The following is a 19,407-nucleotide window of genomic DNA, read 5'->3' on the forward strand; positions in this document are numbered from 1 at the left end:
TACCTCGTTAAAAGTGATCTTTGCATGTTTGGCAGGTCTGAGTGGAATCCTCAGATGGACACCCTGGGCAGCAAAGGGAAATAAGGTGTGTGTGGGGACTCTGAATGGGTGGGCCTTTAGGTGTTATTGAAGCGGAGTGAATAGTCCATGGCAGACCTCCTTTAGATCTTTGATTTAGCTTTTTAAGACTTAGGTCAAAAAAGGCAAATAAATTAATGGCATGTTTTTCCAAAGAGTTGCTTATCTCTGCTTTTCTTGGGGCCACTGCAGCATCTCTTTCAAGCAGGCCTTCAGTGCATACTTGGGATGAGTGAAGTCGCGAGTGATGCTGATAAACTGCCTTAGATTTCTAGATGGGCCATCTGGGACGGATTTCAATAGTAATCTCCAGAGGAAGGGCAGCTATACACCACCTAGTCTGTCCTTTCTGAGCTGGTTCTCCATGGTGGAACATGGTGGATATCAGAGTAGCTTTTAACCCTTTTACCAGGAGATGTTTCGTGTGTGTCTTTTAAGGTAGAAACTCAACAGCCTGATACGTACAGTCCAGTGGTGTGGTTTCTCCAATTTCAAAGTCTGTCTCTCGCTCTTTTTTTTTGGTCAGGTTAATACCAAAGCTACCCATCTGCCTGTGTTTTCATTGGTTTGCTCTTGGTCAGATGCTGTTCTTGAAAATTGTGATCCTGTCATCACCAGACTCCTTAAAAGACTTTATTTATCATGCAGAATCTAGACATTTTTATTTTCTGTGTTCTGAATATCTCCCTTTCTTCCACATGGAGTCTGTTAGTGCCTTCAGTGACAATTCTTGGGCTTTTCTCTTCTTTCCACTCATTCTTTGTCATGGAAATTTTCATAAGGTGGAACCTTTGGAATCTTTTCTCTCTTTTTTTCCTCTAGAACAAATGCTTGGAATTTGGAACCCTGTTTGGGGATACAGCTAAAAGGCAGTGAAGTTGGAGACACAATTAGTGGTTTGGAACTTGTTGACAGGAAGTTTAACAGGAATTAGGGACTCCTTTAGGACTGAAGGAAATAGTCCAAAGTACTAGAATTTTTTTTTTTTTAAGCATTCCCCTTTTAAGACCTAACGATGGCCTTTTTTCATGTGCTTTCTGAGATCAAAATAGACCAAATAATGTTCCCATCCTTCTGTGAGCCTCTTTTGTCTGTGTCAGACATTCCCTCTGTTTTTCACTTGACCTCATTCACTCCTTATTTATATCTAGTCCTCTCTCAGTCTTCTTTGTCGACTTTGATTTGAAGGCAGAAGGGATTATTTAGTTTCACGTACCTAGGAATCCCCTGGCCATTATTTGTTTATTGCCCTATGATTTTCCTTCTTGGGGCTAGGTTCATCTTTTCTGGGGAGAAAGGATCCCATGTTTCCATTGTTTCTCAAAGGGCTTCTGAGGTTTACCCCCAAAGTGTGATTACTCTTAATTGACCTGTGTGGAGGACTTAACAGAGGTGTTCTTGGAATTTAGATAAAAGGAGTAAAAGACCATTTTCTTTGTGCTGAGGATGTGTTTTCCCATCCGGCGTTAGCTGCTGAGTGAAGGGGTAGATTTGGAGGTGAGTGCTCCTTGCAGTGTGGACCTTCAGTGAGAAGTCATAGCTTGTGGTTTGTCTGATTTTATATGTCAGGGCGAACTTTTGAAGAGAATATCTGACCTAAAACAAAAATTATGGATGGTCCTCCCTTCCTTTCCCCTTTCTCCTTATTTTCTCCTTTCTGACTGAGAAGCACTTCAAAGAGTCAGATGTGTTGGTGCCAGACGCCATGCAGCTATTGTTAAAAGAATTTGGAAATATAATTGAAAACAAACTTTGTTGAGCAGAGCAGATCCAGGCGAGTTCTTATTTTGAGGGAGAAGGGAATTCCAAGTTTTTCCTCTATTTGGAGCTGATGTCTCCGAACACTTGTTCTGCGAGATGAATCATCTGTGAATTCTACATCTGGGAGTTATATATTGGGAAATGGCATTCTTTTTAAATGCAGAAGAAACACAAAAGCTTAAAGTTACAGTGTAGTTGGAAAATTCTAGTCAGAGTTTAAAAAGAAAAAAAAAAAAAGCACTGAGGTGAAATTGGCAGAATCATTGGACATTGAGATTGTGATACCTAAAATAGACATGCCCGTATATGGAAAACGGCCTCACAGCCACACTTATTTATGGGGACCCCTCCCCTTTGTTTCGAGACACATGACCTTTTAAAAATTTTTGTAAACATCAACTAGTAAGAATCACTAGGTAAGGCCAATGTGACATGGGCCTGAACTTATTTAAGCATTTGTCTTGAACACTTCAAATAAGTTCAAGCCATGTTCACCAGTGAAGAGCCCAGAACAGTGCAGGGTTTCAGGGGCTGCTGGGGAAGATAACGCCATGTCCTCATCCTCCACAAAGGCTCCCCCCTTCATCCCCCACGTGTGGCAGTGGGGATGCAGCAGCCATGTTGTTATAGGTGACACAGGGTCAGAGCGGTGGCTCTGGAGTCCAGGCCACCTGGGTGATCTTAGCCTGTTGACTCAGTTTCCTCTTACGTCACTTGAGGGTCATTGTAATGCCCACCTCACTACTTGTTAGGAGGACAAAATTGAAATAATCTATAATTTTTAGAGGAGGGCCTAACACCTAGCAGAAGCTTGAGAAAGGTTAGCTACTCTTGTTATAACTCTGGCAGTCATAGCACTTGACATTTTGGCAGCCGGAATCCTGTCCTTTAACGTGATCATCATCTTAACTCCATGAAACGTAATACCTCTGCATTATCCGCGAGGCCCGCAGTGGTTGGCTGACCTGCCCAGGGTCTAGCCATTGCCAAAGTCAGAACTCAAACCTGACTCTCCATGCTGGAATTTAGAATGACTATGGTAAAAACTAGTACCGTTTGTTTTCTTGTGTTTGTCTTGCCTCCCTCTCGAGGCTGTGTGTTCCCTGAGGCCAGGAATTGGCCCTTCACCTCCTGGACCTAACGCACGGAGCCTGCCGGGCAGCCCGGGTTCCGTAAATGGTGTCTTGAATGGGATCTTGAAGAGCATGCGTCTTCACGGGTAGACTCGTGTGTCAGAATCCATCTTTGGTGTGCCCCTCTGGTGAAGGGGGTGGTGGCAGACGCATATGTCGCACCATCTGTTGTTTATTGTTTCTCTTAGGTTGTGGTTTGTGTTCCTGTTCCATGTTTCTTTGGTTTCTGGAGCAACTGCGAATATTATATGCTTGGGGATCAAAAAAAAGTAAACTATTTATAAACAGTAAAGTATCCTTGGGTTTGGAAAGTGTTTTTCTCAAATGCGTGTATATTTGGTGGCTTTATTGTAATCTCACTGATGTATCATTAGACAAGTTGTAGACTGAGGCACATTTAAAAGATGGGCGAGTCGTAGGCTGGCCTTGTGTAACCAGCTTACAGACAGCCTCGGTGATAAGGCCCTGGTGTTAACGCTGACCTGAGTGGTGTATTTTTAACTCAAGAACATATAAACAATTTAGCCTGCCGATGGAGTTTATATTCCGCCTGAAATCCTTGGCATGCCATGAGTTCTGCAGCCCTGGGAGATATATGTGGTCCTGGGAGACTGTGGTGGTCACCAGTGATCCACTGGCCCCCACTCTTCACCTTAAAAGAAAAAAAAAAAAGACCCCAGCAGGGAAGATGGAAGGAAGAAAGGGAGGACTCCTCGGTGGTTTTGTAGGATACATTTTATATTCAACTCTTCTACACTATTTCGTTGTGGTATGCAGATTTTAGGGGGTATAGGGAGATTTTCCTCCTGTCTGTTTTGCTCCCCCTGCCAGCCACAGGGTCTCTGCAGAGTCACACATTGGAATACGTGACTCCCACTGCCTAAAGCTCTGGATGTCCACCCACCTCTCCAGCGTTCATTGTTTCTTCCTACGTGGCTCCCTGTGTCCTGGCCACCATGTGGGACTTTTTCCATGCCCTTAGAATACCGCCTGTGTCCCATCCCTCGCATCCTCTTCCCTCTGCCTCTGCCTGGAGAAATGTTCTTCCCTCTTTGCATTGCAAACTCCTCCTCATCCCCCCTTAGCTGCCTCTTCTCTGGGAAACCCTTCCTGACCTTCCCTCTGGGTTAGAATTCTGCCTTGAGAACTCTCTAGTGCTTTATACAGAGTGTTGAGTTGACTACTCTCTGACTCCCCCATTCGTCTGGAAGCTCCCTGAAAGCAGGGACTGACTGGTTTTGTGTCTGACCTACTATTGTATTTCTAGAATCTGGCCCATGTTATATGTTAAGTACAGATATCAATGTAGATAGAGCCATCGGTGTTCATTCTATGTGGTCCTGTAAATCCTATAGAGATATATTTTCCAAGCACTCAGGATAATTTAGGCCTCCCAGGGGCTCATCTGTCTGTACATTTTCTAAATATACCTTGTCTGTTTGATAGCGTCCTCTATTCCCCACCAAATATTAGTGTTGAGAGACTTAGAAGAATGGAAAGGAAGAAGAAACAAAGGGTTGAAGTTGAAAGATGATAGGCAATTTCTGAGCCCCAGTATGAGTCGACTGTGTTTCGTCCCTCTGTTGTGGGAAGGTGGCTTTTAAATCCCATATCCAAGTGTTGTTACTGAAACTCCTGTTCAGTTTGGGCACTGCATTTGACCTCTCCCCAACATGGGGTCCCAGGTTTTGCTTCCCTTCCGGGTCTCCGGTGGCTGTCCTTGGCAGGTGGGCCAGACCCGGCCGCGCTCCCGCACGTTCTGTTTGGCGAGGGAGCCCACACTGTGTTTCCCTACTGTCGACATGGTCTCTCGTCTGCTCCTTTGCTAGAGCTGATGTTTGGAGTCTGTTTTTTGAGAACTGACACTGAGGGGAGGGTTGTTTCTTACCTAGACTGAGGCTGTCTAGACACCCTTCCCTTTGTGGTTATTTTGCTCAGTTTATGCTGAGCCCTGGCCAGGCAGCTGGTCTGGGTTGCTTGGCTCTTCTTGACTTTCCAAAGACCTCTACTTTGACAAAAAGAATGGTCAGGCCAAGGTCGTTTTTCTCCGTCTTTGCTGGCAGAGGAAAAGGCTGCTCTCTTTGACCGGAGCGAGTTGCAAGAACACGAAGGGCAGGTTACCATGCCCTTAGTGGTTTGATCCAAACTAGCAACTTCAGTTTATAGAAGCTTCCATGGCAGGAGACTTGGAGCAGATAGATTTCTAAATCTGGCCCCTTTCTGCATGGACCTCAGGTGTGGGCAAATCTCCTGGAGATGCTAACAAGAGGTCGGGGGGAATGCTATGTTCGGCTCAGTGAGCTCTGCCTCACATGTTTTGTTTGTTCTAATGGTATCGAGATCTTTTTGTAGAAAGGCCCTTGTATACCCAGTAAGTTGTGATAGTCAAGGAGCATGGTTTCATGTTAATGGGGTTTTCTACTATTGACCTACAGTCTAGTTACCATGCTTTTATTTTAATTACTTTTGATTTTCTGGTGACACATGGTAGACATACTTATTGAATAAAGAGGAAACTACAAAGGAAAAAAAACAATTGATCTCATTATCCAGTGATAAACATTATCACTCTGATGTATGAATATGTCCATGGTTGAATGCCTATTTTGAGTTCTGTTTTTTAATACAAAATTAAGGTTACTATACATTTGTAATTCTGCTTTTTTTAAAAAACTCAATGTCATATTTTCTCCAATATTAAACATTTTTTAAAAAATACAGTTTAAGCCATAATTCAACCTTCTCTGATATTAGGCATCTAAGTTTTTTCCTAAACTGAGGCAAACATCCTTACACATATACGTTTATACGTTTCCTATTTCCTTAGACTGAAGTTACTAAATTAATATTGCTCTGGATATACAACTCCTTAAGATTTTTGGTACTGCTGCATTTGCATATGAAATTGTGCCCATTTCCCCCACACCCTCACGAACATTAGATGCTGCTCTATTTTTTCTGTGACCGTACACCAGTTTAATACATGAAAATTGCATTGGATTATTTTAACGTGCATTTCTTTGGATGATGAGGCTGAAGATCTGCACCTATGTTACTCGTAGACATTTCCTTTTTAAATTTCCTTCTTTTTCTGATGCTAAGTTAGCCAGATAAATGAACTTCGTGCCCTCGACTGTGAACTCTGGGCTTGAACACCAATCCGTGTCCCTAATTCTGGAGATGATGTGTTTCTGAGAGTCTGAAAAGCCTCTCTCCCCCCAGGTGTCACCGCAGAGAAAACCATGCTCTGTGTGGCCATGTCACAGATTTTGATTCTGACCTAGGAAATGTTTTCGTGTTCTTCTTAAACCGAAGTTGACTATGTGTTCTGGAGGGGAATGTTGCGGTGGCTTTGCAGCGACCCAGAAGCCGCCCCGGCGCGCTCGAGCCCTGCAGGGCCAGCCTGCCCGTGCCCGAGCCGCCCTGTCTGTGGCTGGCGTGCCTGGTACCTACAGCTGGTAGGAATCAGAGCAGATTAGCGTGGCGGAGAACCCTTCAGGAACAGCTTCCAGCAAATGGAAATTATTTTAAAACAAATTGATGTGGTTTTTCTGTCAAACCTACTTGGAGCATAAACAAGGTTGGACTGTAAGCTGCTTCCCTTCTACAAACGAGGCCATGTTTAGAGTGTGGCTTCCAGCAAAGTAAACATGGTCTTAAAAGTGAGTTGTCATTGTGTGCGTCTGATTTTGAAAAGTAAAAGTAGTGCGCTAACCCACGTTCTCGAAGACTGCCTGACGGCCTGGAAGACTTCCCCTCTCCTTGGTTTGTCTTCTGGCCACGGATGTCACTCCTTCCTGGAAGGATCTTCAAGGTAAGAAGTCATTTGGTGTTGAAAGGATTAAAAGGAACGAAGTGCCAGGTCAATTTCTGTGGTGAGATAAGCTTTTTAATCTTATCCCTTTGCCGTGTAGGAATATCAGAAACATCTTGTGAAATACTTAACTCTGTGTGTTTGTGAGCAGAGATTCACGTACATCCCCTCCAGGTCGTGCATCTTTGGATTCTCTGTCCCCACACTGGGGACAATGTCAGCGTTATTAAATTGGCCACAGACTCCCTAGAAGGTGAGGAAACAATGCTCTTAATGTTCTGATTATATATTAATGAACAACCAGGCCAAGGGGCACTTGCCAAAACAGCTACAAAGTGAGAAAGCCACCAATATCAGAGTGAACTTTGCACTCTGAAAGTGTGAATGATGTTGGGTGAAAGAAGTTCATTGCACAAGGGGGGCGACAGGAATCTCTTTGATCTTGGTTAGAATCCAGGCCCCGGTAGACTCTTGGACTTCCCGGTTAACTACCTCTTTGCTGGCGAGGACAGCACTTCGAGGTCTAGGGGACATGCTCCTGGCCAGGAACGACAGTACATGTGTGGGGAGGTGGGGCGTGTGTGTGTGTTGGGGGGGGGGGCGCGGACATTTACAGCTGCTTTCAGTGATCTTCACCTAATTTTAATCTAAAATTGAAACATACAGTCTCCAACCTTTCCACTGGAGAGACTTTTCCAGAAATAGCATGCTATGATTCTAAAACCAGCCTGGGATTAGATCTTAATCAATGAGATCTTCATCTTAATCTAATTAATTTACTTCTCCCCGTTGTGGGGACATTTTTCTTGCCATCTGGCTTGTTCTTAATTTTTGAATGGCTGGCCATTGGGAACCCTGCTTTCCATGGCCTTGTTAAATACTCAAAAGAACAAAAAAAAAATGCTCTTTCGAAATCCTGAGAATTTGTTTTCAACGGGAGGATATACTCCAAATGAGGTTTTCCACTTGTGATGGATTCATGAGCAGAGCTAGGGTAGTAAGTCTAGTTTAGGAAGCAGAAAGGATTGACTGGGTGGGAGGGACTTTTGAAGGTGGTATCGTCACTTTACCATTCAAAATGCAGGTATTTTGCCTGCTCTCCACTCCATTTATCTACTAGCACTTAGAAAATTATTTTTGCATTTTTGTGGTACAGAAGTGGCTGGTTGGCATTTTCAGATTAGAATTTAGAGAGCCTGATAAGACAGCAAGTTTTTTTTTCTTTAAAAAAAGAGCTTTTTTGAGATGTAATTCAAATTCCATGAAAATCATCCTTTTAAATGATAGGATCCAGGGTGTTTTGTTTTAAGTAGGCTCCATGCCCAGTGCGGGGGCTTTAACTCACCCCCTGAGATCAAGACCTGAGCTGAGATAGGATCCAGGGTTTTTAGTGTATTCACAGAGTTGTACAACCATCCCTACTAATTCCAGAACATTTTCATCACCCCAGAATGAAACCGTGGATCCACTAGCTGTCCCTCCCTACTCTTCCTTCCTCCCTCTCCCCTGGCAACAGCTACTTTCTATCTCTATGGATTTGCCTATTTTGGACATTTCATATAAATGGAATCGCACAATATTGGCCTTTTGGGTCTGGCTTCTTTCCCTTGGCATAATATTTTCAGAGTTCTTCCATGTTATAGCATGTGTTGGCAATTTTTCCTTTTTATGGCTGCATAATATTCCATGGTGTGGATATACCACATTTTGTTTATCTGTTCGTCAGTTAATGCACTGTGGGTTGTTTCCACTTTTTGGCCCTTTTGCATGCTGCTGCTGTGACATTGGTATGTGAGTTTTTGTGTGAATGTACATTTTCATTGGCCTTGGAGTGTGTGTATACCTGGGGTGGAATTGCGGGGTCATAGGGTAAATGTATTCAACTTTTTGAGGAACTGCTAGATTTTCCAGAGACTCTGTGCACTTCACCAGCAGTGTATAAAGTTTCCTCTCTGTCCCCAGTCTCACCAGTAGTAGTTGTGGTCTGTCTTTTTAATGATAGCCATCGTAGTGGGTGTGAAGTGCTATCTCCTTGTGGTTTTGATTTGCATTTTCCTCATGACAGGTGATGCAGAGCATCTTTTCATGGGCTTAATGGCTGTTTGTGTATCTTTTTTGGAGGGATGCCCAGATTCTTTGCCCACTTTTTAATTGGGTCATCTTAAAAAGAGAGAGGTTGTACAGTTTTGAATGGTTTGGGGTTTTTCCCCAGGTAGACATGTTTTTCTCTGTGTTGCTTTCCTTAGGTGAGAGAAATTGCATTTTTAAGATTTTTTAAAGACTTAAGAAAATTCGGGTAGAAATATAATGGACAGTACTTACCTGGTTTATTTGGTTTACTTATCCCCCGGTTTGTAATCCCAGGCAGAGGGGAAAATGTAAGAGAACAAAACGGTGGTTCTTCATGCAGTGAATCTTAAGTGTGGGGCTCTTTGCGGGACCTCATCACACACAGAGTTCTCCACCACGAGAACAGGAGAATTTGCCCACCTGTAACCTAAGGAAACTTGCTGTGTGTGTACATTTATAGCCAAGTCTATTTTCTGTGCATTTCCTCTGCTCCAGGGCAAGCCTGCTTTTGCCGACAGAGCTTTGCAGCTATAAATTAGACAGAAATGCAGTATTGAGGCTGTCCAAAGGCAGGCAGGGTAATTGCTCTGGACGGGTTTACAATAGAGAGGTGTGAAGTGCTTGGTGGCAACCGGAAGCTGGGGGAGGGAAGACAAATTGAACTTGGACGGCTTCGGGGTGGTGGGCTGACACAGCTAATTGAAAACGCTGGCCCTGGTGGCTTTTAATGGGAAAGGAAGCTGGAGGCCTTGCGAGGGTTTCCTTTGCAACAAGAGACGAGAGGGAGAGGGGCTCATTGAGTTATTCAGGGGTTAGTACTGAATCTCTGTAAGCATTTAGAGCCTTTGGCTTGGATGTAGAGGATCAGATTTTCTGTTTTTTTGTTTTTAATTTCCTACTCTTTAGTTCCATTCTAGATGAGCCAAGAGGTTGGAGGCGGGGATTCCAGGTGGTGGTGGGGCCTTGAGAGAAGGCCTACGGGTACAGCTTGGAAAATTTGAAAGAACCACCTTTGGAGATCCACTGACTTAGGTAGACTGGCCAGTCGGCTATCTCTAAACAGGTGAAATAGGGGTACGTGATGGTGCCCTGTTAGTCCTCTAGATAGCCAGTAGGTATTCTCTCACTCCTCCATTGACCTTGGAGTCTGAATTTGTGGTGTGGGGCCTGGCAGTCTGCATTTTAAAGCTGAGAGGGACTTGGCTTTGGAGTCCGAAGTGTGAGAGCCGCTGTTCTGGACGGTGGGCTCCCTGAGGCTCAGCTACAAGCCCCTGTGACTCTCAGCCCCTGTTCCCTTTCCTCCTGCCCTCCTCTGTGCTTGCCTGGGACTGGGGGTTTTCTGGAGCTCCAGCCCAGACAGGACTGGGTAGTTCCTTCCCCAGCAGAGCCTTGTCCTCCCTCGAGGCTTTTGCCTGTGGTCAAGTCGTCCCCCGTGACTCATCTTTATCTTCCGGTCTGAGGTTAAACATTTCCTCAGAGGGCTTTCCTAGAACGCCCAGGCGAGGGTGGCTGCTGTCTTATTCCAGGAGAGCCTTTAGAGCACATCTCTGGTTACCTCCTCAGCGTCTGTCTTCCCCTCCTGATTGTAAACTCTTTGTGGGTAGAGGCACTTATACAGCATGGTCCTAGAGCCCAGCGCCATTCCCGGCGCCCAGCAGGTGCTGAATGAGCGTTTGTGTGTTTGTTAATTTCCAAACCACATGTGAGTGACCACTGGCTTTTCTGCTGTGTGAATTATCCCAGGCACTATTTCCCTGTGTCTTTTAAACATCTGCACACACGCACTTGTAGAAATAACCACAGGTTGGCCAACCTGCACATCTTTTCAGTGTGGTGTTATTTTCTCCCTCCTGGGGGTTCGCTTGACGCCTTTGAAGGATCAGCTGCACCTGCTGAAAGTAGCCCTTTCTTAAAAACTAGAAAATGGACCCATCGGCATTTATCTTAAACTCCGTGGTAGCCATTTCCAGGAAGCCCTTTCAAAGGCGGGATGTGAAAGGTGTGGAGGTGGTGGAGGCGATAGGATCTTCCTTGAGGTGTGTGGTGGTTAATGTGTAAGCTCTTTAACAAGGCTCCTGGGTGTTCACGCGGCCTTGAAGCTATCACGGATTCGTAAACCGTGCTCTGGGTCACATGTCTGTAGTAGGTCCATGGCTGTGCACGGAACGCACACCTCCACGGTTTCATTTCCTGTGGTTGAAAACCTACCGCAGCCAACAACTGGGAACCCTTCTGTCCTGCAGCAGCGTGGAGACACTCAAAAAAGAGGTTGGCAAAGGCTTCTTTAGATTCCTTCTCCCTTCCCCCATTCTCAGCACACATCTGCGTCATTGTAGAGAGGGCGAAGCTAAGTGAGATCAGGAAAGAGAGGTGGATTGTGGGTCAACGCTACTCAAAAAAACAAACAAACAAACAAAAAAGAACGGTATCCTATGGAGAAAAAAACCCAGTAGTAATTAAATATCATATTACAGTATGCTTATATTATAATGTAATACTAGTAGTATATTATTGTGTCAGTATCATTGGAGTTTTCATAATTTATAAGCAAAAAGCACTAGTGTTTTCCATGTCAGAATTTATTACAGACTATAAGAATATCTCATTATTATTGAATAAATAAAAGGTATTATTTCATGACTTCTCAAACTGTTAAATTATGTTTAAAACTGTATTTTCCCAAATCTAGAAAATATGTGCCCACATTTAAGTTTCTCTATTTGTCATATCAATTTCAGCTGGTACTTTCCATGCCTGTAAGAATAGCCTGATAATTTCTCTCTCTCACTCACACAGACACACACACACACACACACACAGACAAAGAAAAAGAAAAGAAAGAGAGGTGGGAAGCATAAAGGGCAGAGGGAATCAGACCTTCCTTTTGGGGGAGGTGCGTCTTCCTCATGTAGAGAAGACTGTCTGGTCTGAGATCCGGGCAGCTTGCCGCCAGGATGAGCGTTGCTCCAGCCATACCTGCTGCCCCTTCTGTGCATTGGCGTCTTTGGGGATAGTCCATTAAGAGGAGCCAGATTAGAAATGTCAGAGCGTGGTTACAGTAAAGTAGCGAACTAGGATAATTTGGTCCCGTATCTTTGCCTTATGAGCATTGTCTAACTGTTCCATCTGAGGGGAAAATAATCACTGGAGTTTGGATAACGTGAAACTCAGAAGCTCAGGAACCTGGGTAGTGTGTATCTGCCTTAACAAATAACATTTTGAAGTAGTACCTGCCCCTGATGGCAACAGAAGCCATCAGTTAAATAAACCAGCTGTTAAGAGCAAGAACGCAAGTGTTTGCACAAACCACCTTTACATTTTCTGATCCTTGATGAATGTCAGTTGTTTTGTGAATTATTAACTTCAGTGTGCATGAGGAAATACTGGCCGCTTAAGTGTCGTGTATATTTTTAAGTAAGAAAAAAATAAAACTGACCACACCCTCAGCTGCTACCATTTTGGGTTCAGTGCTTGCCTGCTTTCACTCAACAGGCATATTTAAAGCGGAGGTAGGAATGTTGGCCCCTCAGAGACCACACATGCATCATATATCATAGCCATCACTTGCCATCATAATTTTGCTTAGGAAGGGGCTGAAGTGATTTGCAACCCCTTGGCAGATAGCAGCACTGTGATGATCTTTATTGGGCTACGTGGAGTATCCAGAGTCCTAGAGAGAGGTTTGGTGGGGGTACCTGTCCTGTTGGGAAGAATTATGTATATTGGGTCAGAAAAGTAGATTTAGTAAATCATGGGTAGCTGGCTTCAGACGTCTGTCACTTCCCAGCAACTTCGCAGGCTTTGAGGCAGGCTCTTTAATTTGTCACTGGAGAGAGAGGTATCTTGGTCTAGTGCCTGGGTTTCCTTGGCATGAAAGCCTGAAGTTGGCCTCCTCCACGAGAGCACAGCAGGGTGTCTCCTTGGAAGAAGCCAAGCACAGCCTGTGGAGGGAGCTGCAATTAGCATCTGTTGCAAACAAGGGATTTAAGGACTTTGATGGGGAGAGATTGGAGGAATCCATCTGTGAACCTGGTTTCTGCAACGCACAGCTATTTTTGGAGGTCTAAAGTTGATATAAATAGACTAGTTACACCTCTGCCTTTTACCTAGGAAGGGGAATTGTGTATAGAGGCCTTTATGTGGAGGTTAAGCGGGGGAAGACTCCGTAAAGGGTAAAGAGAAGGGAGATTGGAACCCACCAGACAGGGTTGTTGAATAAATAGCAGATGTCTTCCTTTGGGCACTGCATACCTTTGGGTATTGGTTGCTGGATTAATCCTGCAGTGTAAGTAAGTCACACTTAGAAATGCCTGGGCGTGGTTCTAGGGGTTCAGTTACTTTACTGCAAGGTCTAGGCTTTGCTCATTTGCAGTGCAGAAAATATGTGTGCCATGGGAAGGGAGAGAGCTGGTGCTTTGTTTCCCTTTTCCCTCTCTTTATTGTCCTCAGGTGCAATGACATTTGATATTGGAATACATTGAGTGCCTTATTCTCATACTGCCGGGATTACTGCTGACATGGACCGCGGCCCTGCAGCCAGCCTCCTACTGTATGGAAATGGAAAAAAAGAAATTCAAGCTGTAAATGCATCTCTGTTTGGGGGCTTTGTAGTGGTAAATTACGTGAATGAGTAAGTTGAAAAAGTGCCTGGTTTATACCATCATGAATGCCTAGGTCTTAGATAAATATTGACACCAGCAGTGTGGCAGGCCTCCCATTGGTCTCATGGCCCTAGGAATAAAAGATCTTTTCTGAGGTGCTTGTGACCTTATAAACCACCCTGACGGGTTTGTGCAGGTGCTTTCTGCAGGAGCTTTCTGGGTTTGAAAGTGGGTGGTTTTTCTCTTTGTGTTTGTGCAAGCTTAAACATAACCGAATCCAAACCCGCTCTGGTTTATCGATCACCGTTGAGGGTGCCCCAGGTAAAAGAAGTCGGCGCTTTTTTTGCAGAGTCATGCTTGTGTGGCCATGTGGACTGGACCTGGGACCCAAGGGTCTTTGATTTGCTTTGACAGTATTTGAGAACTGAGCGTGGGGGAGTGAGGAGGAGGGAAAGCCAGCCTGGAGAGTCTTAGCTGGAAGACAGGTTGGGTGTCACAGCTGAATCTTTGTGGCGCCAACTGTGCCACACCCCGAACCATACTTCGTTTGATCTCCTATATCTTGTGGCACAGAACCAGATTGCCCTCTAACCTGAGCGGGCTTAGCGATGCCGATTTTGTTAGTGTCAAGTATGCAGGAGCATCAACCCCTCCATGTGAGATCCCCCCCCCCCGCCCCCCGCAAAAGAAAAGGTAGTGAGCTTATTAGAAGGAAGCCATGATAGGAGTTACCTGGCTAGGGCAAACTGAACAGAGACTTTAACCAAGTCGGGTCTGATTATATCCTCTTTAAAAAGGAGTGATGGTGGAAGCGGGGGGGTTGTGTGTTCATCATATAACAAGCATTAGGCAGAGACGTCCTAGCTGCCTCAGTGTAGCTGATGTCTGGGTTTGGTGTGGCCCGTGGGCCTTGATTTCCTGCTGAGGTGGGAACTGAATGGCTCTTCTCTCTCGCTGGCACACAGAGAGGATATGGAGTATCTGCCGGGACACGTGGTGTTGCTGAGGCTTCTCCAGCCTGTAGCTGGCGCTCCAAAGGGAGTCCCTGGTGATTGATTATTGGTAGGGCTTTCATCACCATTGGTGGCGATTCACTTTAAAACAGACTCCCATCCCGCAGGTGCCAGGAGTCGTTATTTGATGGAAGTAGAGTTCAGCAAATGGAATTTGCCGCTCGGACCCACCCTTAAGGTGCACCTTTGGGAGTCAAACCTGGAACTGCAGACTTGGGGGGGCGGTTGGGGGTGGGAAGAAGGGCACAGATGTGAGGGCCTCTCCATGGTATGGTGCACAGGGCCCTGCCGAATGTAGATGGACCATGTGGAAGAGGTGAGGCATCTTTTTAGAGGCCTTGGTGAATGATTAAAAAAAACAGCAGCAGCAGACATGGAAGTGTGTGACGGTTCTGTCATTTTCACAGCCGGCTTCCCCTTTGACAGAGTAAAATTTTAGTGTGTTCAAAGATGGAAGTCACACGCATCATCTGATTCTTTGTGCTTGTAATTTCAGTGAAAAGGAAGTGCCATGTTTTTACGCTGCAGTACTGTGTGGTTGGTGCACCTTGAGCTTGGGCTTCTCGGCCGTTCAGCCACCGACCGGGACTGGAGAAGTCATCACGGCCCCAGAAAACCATGGAGACAGGCTCTTAAGTTTACAGCATTTCATGACATCTTAGTATCGTAGAAAGAAAAAACTCTGCCTTTTGGCTTCAGCCAGGCATTTCATGACACACATAAACTTTAAAAAGCCCAACGGAAAAATTGACAGAACGAGATTCCCAAGTCGATAAGCTAGCTAATAAAGTCAGCGACTTAACTGTTAGCCAGGAGGCTGACCTTTTAAAACTGCGTTTTCTTTAAAATACTTAGCTAGAGATGCTCTCGTGCCTCCCTGTAATACAGCAGGATGTATTCTTGAAAAGTTGTAGGTAAATTCAATTTTTGACTTTGGCTGACTTAATTCTAGGGATCTGTTCTCTGTGTCTGGGGGATCTTCATTTTTAAGTTTAAGGTAGCCAGGAAAGGACGGGAGGATAAACCTAGAAGATAATATTTGAATATTTTGAAATCTAGAAGATGATGTTGAAAACTTAGTAGAGAATATTATATTGATAATATTTGAAGGAACCTTGCACTTAATCTGTTTATAATATAGAGTATCGTGGTAAGTGCAAGTACACCTAGATTTTTTATTTGCTTTATCAATTTTGGGTGCTTGGGCTTCACACAGGCACAAAGAGACGTCAAAGACATTAGTGAGTAGTGGGTGTGATTTCAGTTGGAAAAATGAAAGATGTATGTACGTTCCATTGGAAGCTGATCAAGGACTCCAGCGCACACCCTTGGGAAGTTCTGGCTTCCCAGAAGGATTTTCCTTATGAGCGGCTCTAGCCTGGGAAGGTAGTTACACCCACTTATGTCATTTGTCCCTTAAATTTTGTGTGTGTGTGTGTTTGTGGGCAGGGGAGGAAAGAGATGCTGATAACACTAAGGTAAGCTGTTGTTTGTACAGATGTATTTGCTTAAGAAAGAAAGCTTTCATTTCCTTCTTCCTCCCTTTTAAAGGAGACAGTTAGGCAACTTACTATATATTGCTGTTTTGTAACCCAAAAGTATATTTGCCTAAAATCACCCTTCTAAATACAGTTGACCCTTGAACAGTGGAGGAGGCGGTTAAGGGTGCTGACCCCCTGCACGGTCGAAAATCTGTGTATAAGTTTTGACTCCTCAAAAAACTTAACTACTAATAGCCTACGGTTGACCAGAACCCCTACCGGTGACATAAACAGTCGGTTAACACATATTTTGTGTGTTAGGTATATCATCTACTGTATTCTTACAATAAGGTTAGCTAGAGAAAAGAAAATGTTATTAAGAAAATCAGAAGGAAGGGAAACTTCATTGTCAGTATAGTACCATAAAAAGATCTGTAAGTGGACCCACACAGTTCAAATCCATGTTGTTCAAGGGTCAGCTGTACTTTTCTTTAACAACAACAAATCCCGATCGTTACATGTCCAGAGGTGAGTTACTGCAAAGTTTTTTTTGTTTTATTTTGTTTTGTTTTGTTTTAATCTCTTGGCGTACATTTCTCTAACAAGAGGCTTGTGTACTATCCTTTTCGTTGGCTGACCTTGTGTTAGTGCATTGTCAGAAATGAGGGTTCAGAAAACCTTACCAGATGCCTTGACCCTTTCCTGCTTTTGGGAAGCTTCTAGACAAGAGGGTTGAGGATAGTGTGGAATGACTCAGAGGGAGGGAAGGAGAGGTTTTTGTTTGTTTTGTAGATTTTAATATGTGTCTGTCGTGCTCGGGAAGTAATAATATTATTGGAGTATTGGAGGTTTCGTTTCTGAAGAATCCGGAGTCACTGGTATAGAATTCCCTTATCCCTTTATCCCAGTGAAATCCTCGGCTGTAGCTTCTGCCAGAAAGACAGGCTTGGAATATGACCACCCTGTTCTTGTGACCCAGGAGTACTTTTTATGGGGCTGTGTTAAAACAGTTATTTTCCTCTCCGCGAGCCCTTCGGTGAAGGCACGGGGTGTGTGAAACCCCTCGGTGTTAAGTGGAGAATTATTTCAGTGTGTTGGGACAGGAAATTGATCACAGTGTCACTTGGGGTTGATGTTTGGGCCAACATTTACATAATTTTGTTGCATGATGCATTCACTCAAAAGAAACATTTATAGGCTGTTGCCAGTTTGCATCTTTCATACGTGAAACCACGGTGAATGAATTTTAAAGCTGCATCATGCTTTTAACAAACACCCTAAATTTTGCAGTCGTGGTTCTACAAGAAGCTCATCTTCCTGCAGACGTTTGTAGGGGCCGAGGGGTCCAGTGGACGTGTTAGGATAGGAAAATAATAATACGTGACCCAGGGTGGACTTCACAGAGCACTTGGTGAAGCAGGGAATCCGAATGTATCCACCAGATTAATATGTCCCTCACTTCCTGTCCCTCTTGACCGACTTGTTTTTAACTACTATGGAAGCCAAAGTCTCTGTTTCCTGCCTTTGTAGAGCATGGTTTTCATTTAGGAGAATCCCCCTCCATCCTTTCAGTGAGGGAACTCCAGCCCCTAAGTGTGATGCCAGAGGTGAGCACGCCTCCTTGCTGCACTTCTGTCTCCTCTCTGTCATGATCGATGGGCCTCCTGCTCCCACCGGCGTGCCTGGTGCCTCAGGACAGGAGGGCCACGTTGGACAAGAGGTTCATGGGGCAGGGAATGCCTGGCTCAGAGGCACCAACCACCCTCTGTTCTGCAGAATGGCTGGGCTTTCTGGAGGTGAAGATTAAGCTGCTGTGCTGGATGGTGTCTGGCAAGGGTGAACCTGTCCTGTGGTGGGCGTGATGAGTTTGGAAAGTTCTGTAGAGCTTGGGGACTCTCTGAAAGGGTGGATTTGTGATCCCTTTTCAGAGATGATAAAGCAGAGAGTAGGAGACCAGACTCCTGACTCCTCTCCTCCCCTCCCCATTTCCAAGTCTGTGCAGTGCCACTTCTGTAACAGCAAAACCAAATGGTGGCTGTAGGCCTCTCTTCCCTGCTGGGGTGGTCAGGGCTGGTGCTCCCTAGGCGACAGGTTTGTGGGAAGGTCGGCCTGTGGCCAGCAGCTATTTCCTGCTCAGATTCCCTTTGTGAAATACCCACCAACTGCAGAGCTGCTGAGGCCAGAGTGCCTCCTCTTAATTAAATTAATTAATCCTTAGGGGTTAATGATGCATGTACCATATTTCCCGAGGGAGTGTTATGGGATATTTATGGACTTCCCTCCGGGACCACCCCCACAACCAAGCATGAGACACAGCACACCCAATGACTTCTTTGCCAAACTAAGATTTGGGTAGGAAAAACAGGTCTTCGGATTTCCTGCTTTAAGAGATGTTAGAGAAAGCAAATGCTGCTTACTGGCAGTGGAGGAGGGCTCTTGACTCTTTTGGCCATAATTTTAAGTAGATGAACAAGGGGCTGTTCTCTTCCTCTGGAAATCAACTTTAAATGGCCCCGTAGATTAAGCATCACGAGGGACCTGGCACTGGGATTTGTTTAGGTTTATATAACCCTTTATATAACTTAACTGCCCAGTGGGTTGTGGTCTGACATTGTGGACTACTCTTCTTGACTTTGCCCTAAAACTGTTCATGTCTTGCCCTTCTCCTTTCTAGGAGGTCCTGACTTCTTGGCTTTTTGTTTATTTGTCTAGTTTCATACTTTCCACACCTTATTTTACTTTTCTGGCCTTATTTTCCGGTTTTCTTCCTTAAAGACCATGCTCCTTTTCTGTTCTTCGTCTAGGGTTCACTAAGGTGTTGCATTTTCTGATTAACCTTTCTCATCACAACTAATCTTCCGTGCTCTGAACGCCGTCTGGACACAGTGGTATCCATACCAAGGATGACAAATACAGGGGCCAGGCAGAGAGTGCGCATGAGTAAGGAGGTCCTGGGAGAGATGATAGGAACAGTGAGGTCTGTGGTCAATTGCAGTACTTGCTAAATAAGTGTAGCTGGTGGCTGCTATCAGGAATGCTGGCCCAAGGATTATTTTCAAGAGAAGCTGCAACTGTAATTTTTTTTTGGTGAAAACTTTTTCTCCACACACTCTCCAGTCACAAACAAATTTCCCTGTAGTTCAGTCATGGCCCAAGAACCACCGATTTACAACTCCTGGTCTATCATTCAGAAGATGCTTGCCATATCAGAGCCTTTGGCTGTAATTATTTGGTTCAGAGTTTTTTCTGACCAGTAGGTTATAAACTCCATTAGGTCACAGATTAGATCTTACCCTAATTTGTATCAAAATTTATCACAGCATAGTATACATTGTAGACAGTCAGTGAATATTTGTTGAACTTGACATCTGTTTGGTACTAAAGGACAAAGACTTAGACCTGCATTCAAATTATCCATGGGCTGGGGGGTAAGATGTGTGAAGCATTAAGATAGAG

The 19,407-nt window shown here is 44.6% G+C and overlaps 1 protein-coding gene across 7 annotated transcripts in view; it reads left to right on the top strand.

Moving 5' to 3' along the window:
- Positions 1-19,407, top strand: part of LRIG1 (leucine rich repeats and immunoglobulin like domains 1) — a 110,736-nt gene that overhangs the window by 10,912 nt on the left and 80,417 nt on the right. The window contains exon 1 of one of the 7 annotated variants that reach the window (XM_034997960.1): positions 14,344-15,856. The exons of the other annotated variants lie outside the window; for them this stretch is intronic. Coding sequence (XP_034853851.1) covers positions 15,834-15,856 — 23 coding nt within the window. The 5' untranslated portion in view covers positions 14,344-15,833. Of the gene's footprint in view, positions 1-14,343; positions 15,857-19,407 lie in introns of those variants that run through there. 7 annotated transcript variants of the gene reach the window in all.

The sequence above is a fragment of the Mirounga leonina genome, unplaced genomic scaffold, assembly GCF_011800145.1.
Source record: "Mirounga leonina isolate KUSES-001 unplaced genomic scaffold, KU_Mleo_1.0 Mir_94, whole genome shotgun sequence".
In the NCBI taxonomy this organism is placed as follows: Eukaryota; Metazoa; Chordata; class Mammalia; order Carnivora; family Phocidae; genus Mirounga; species Mirounga leonina.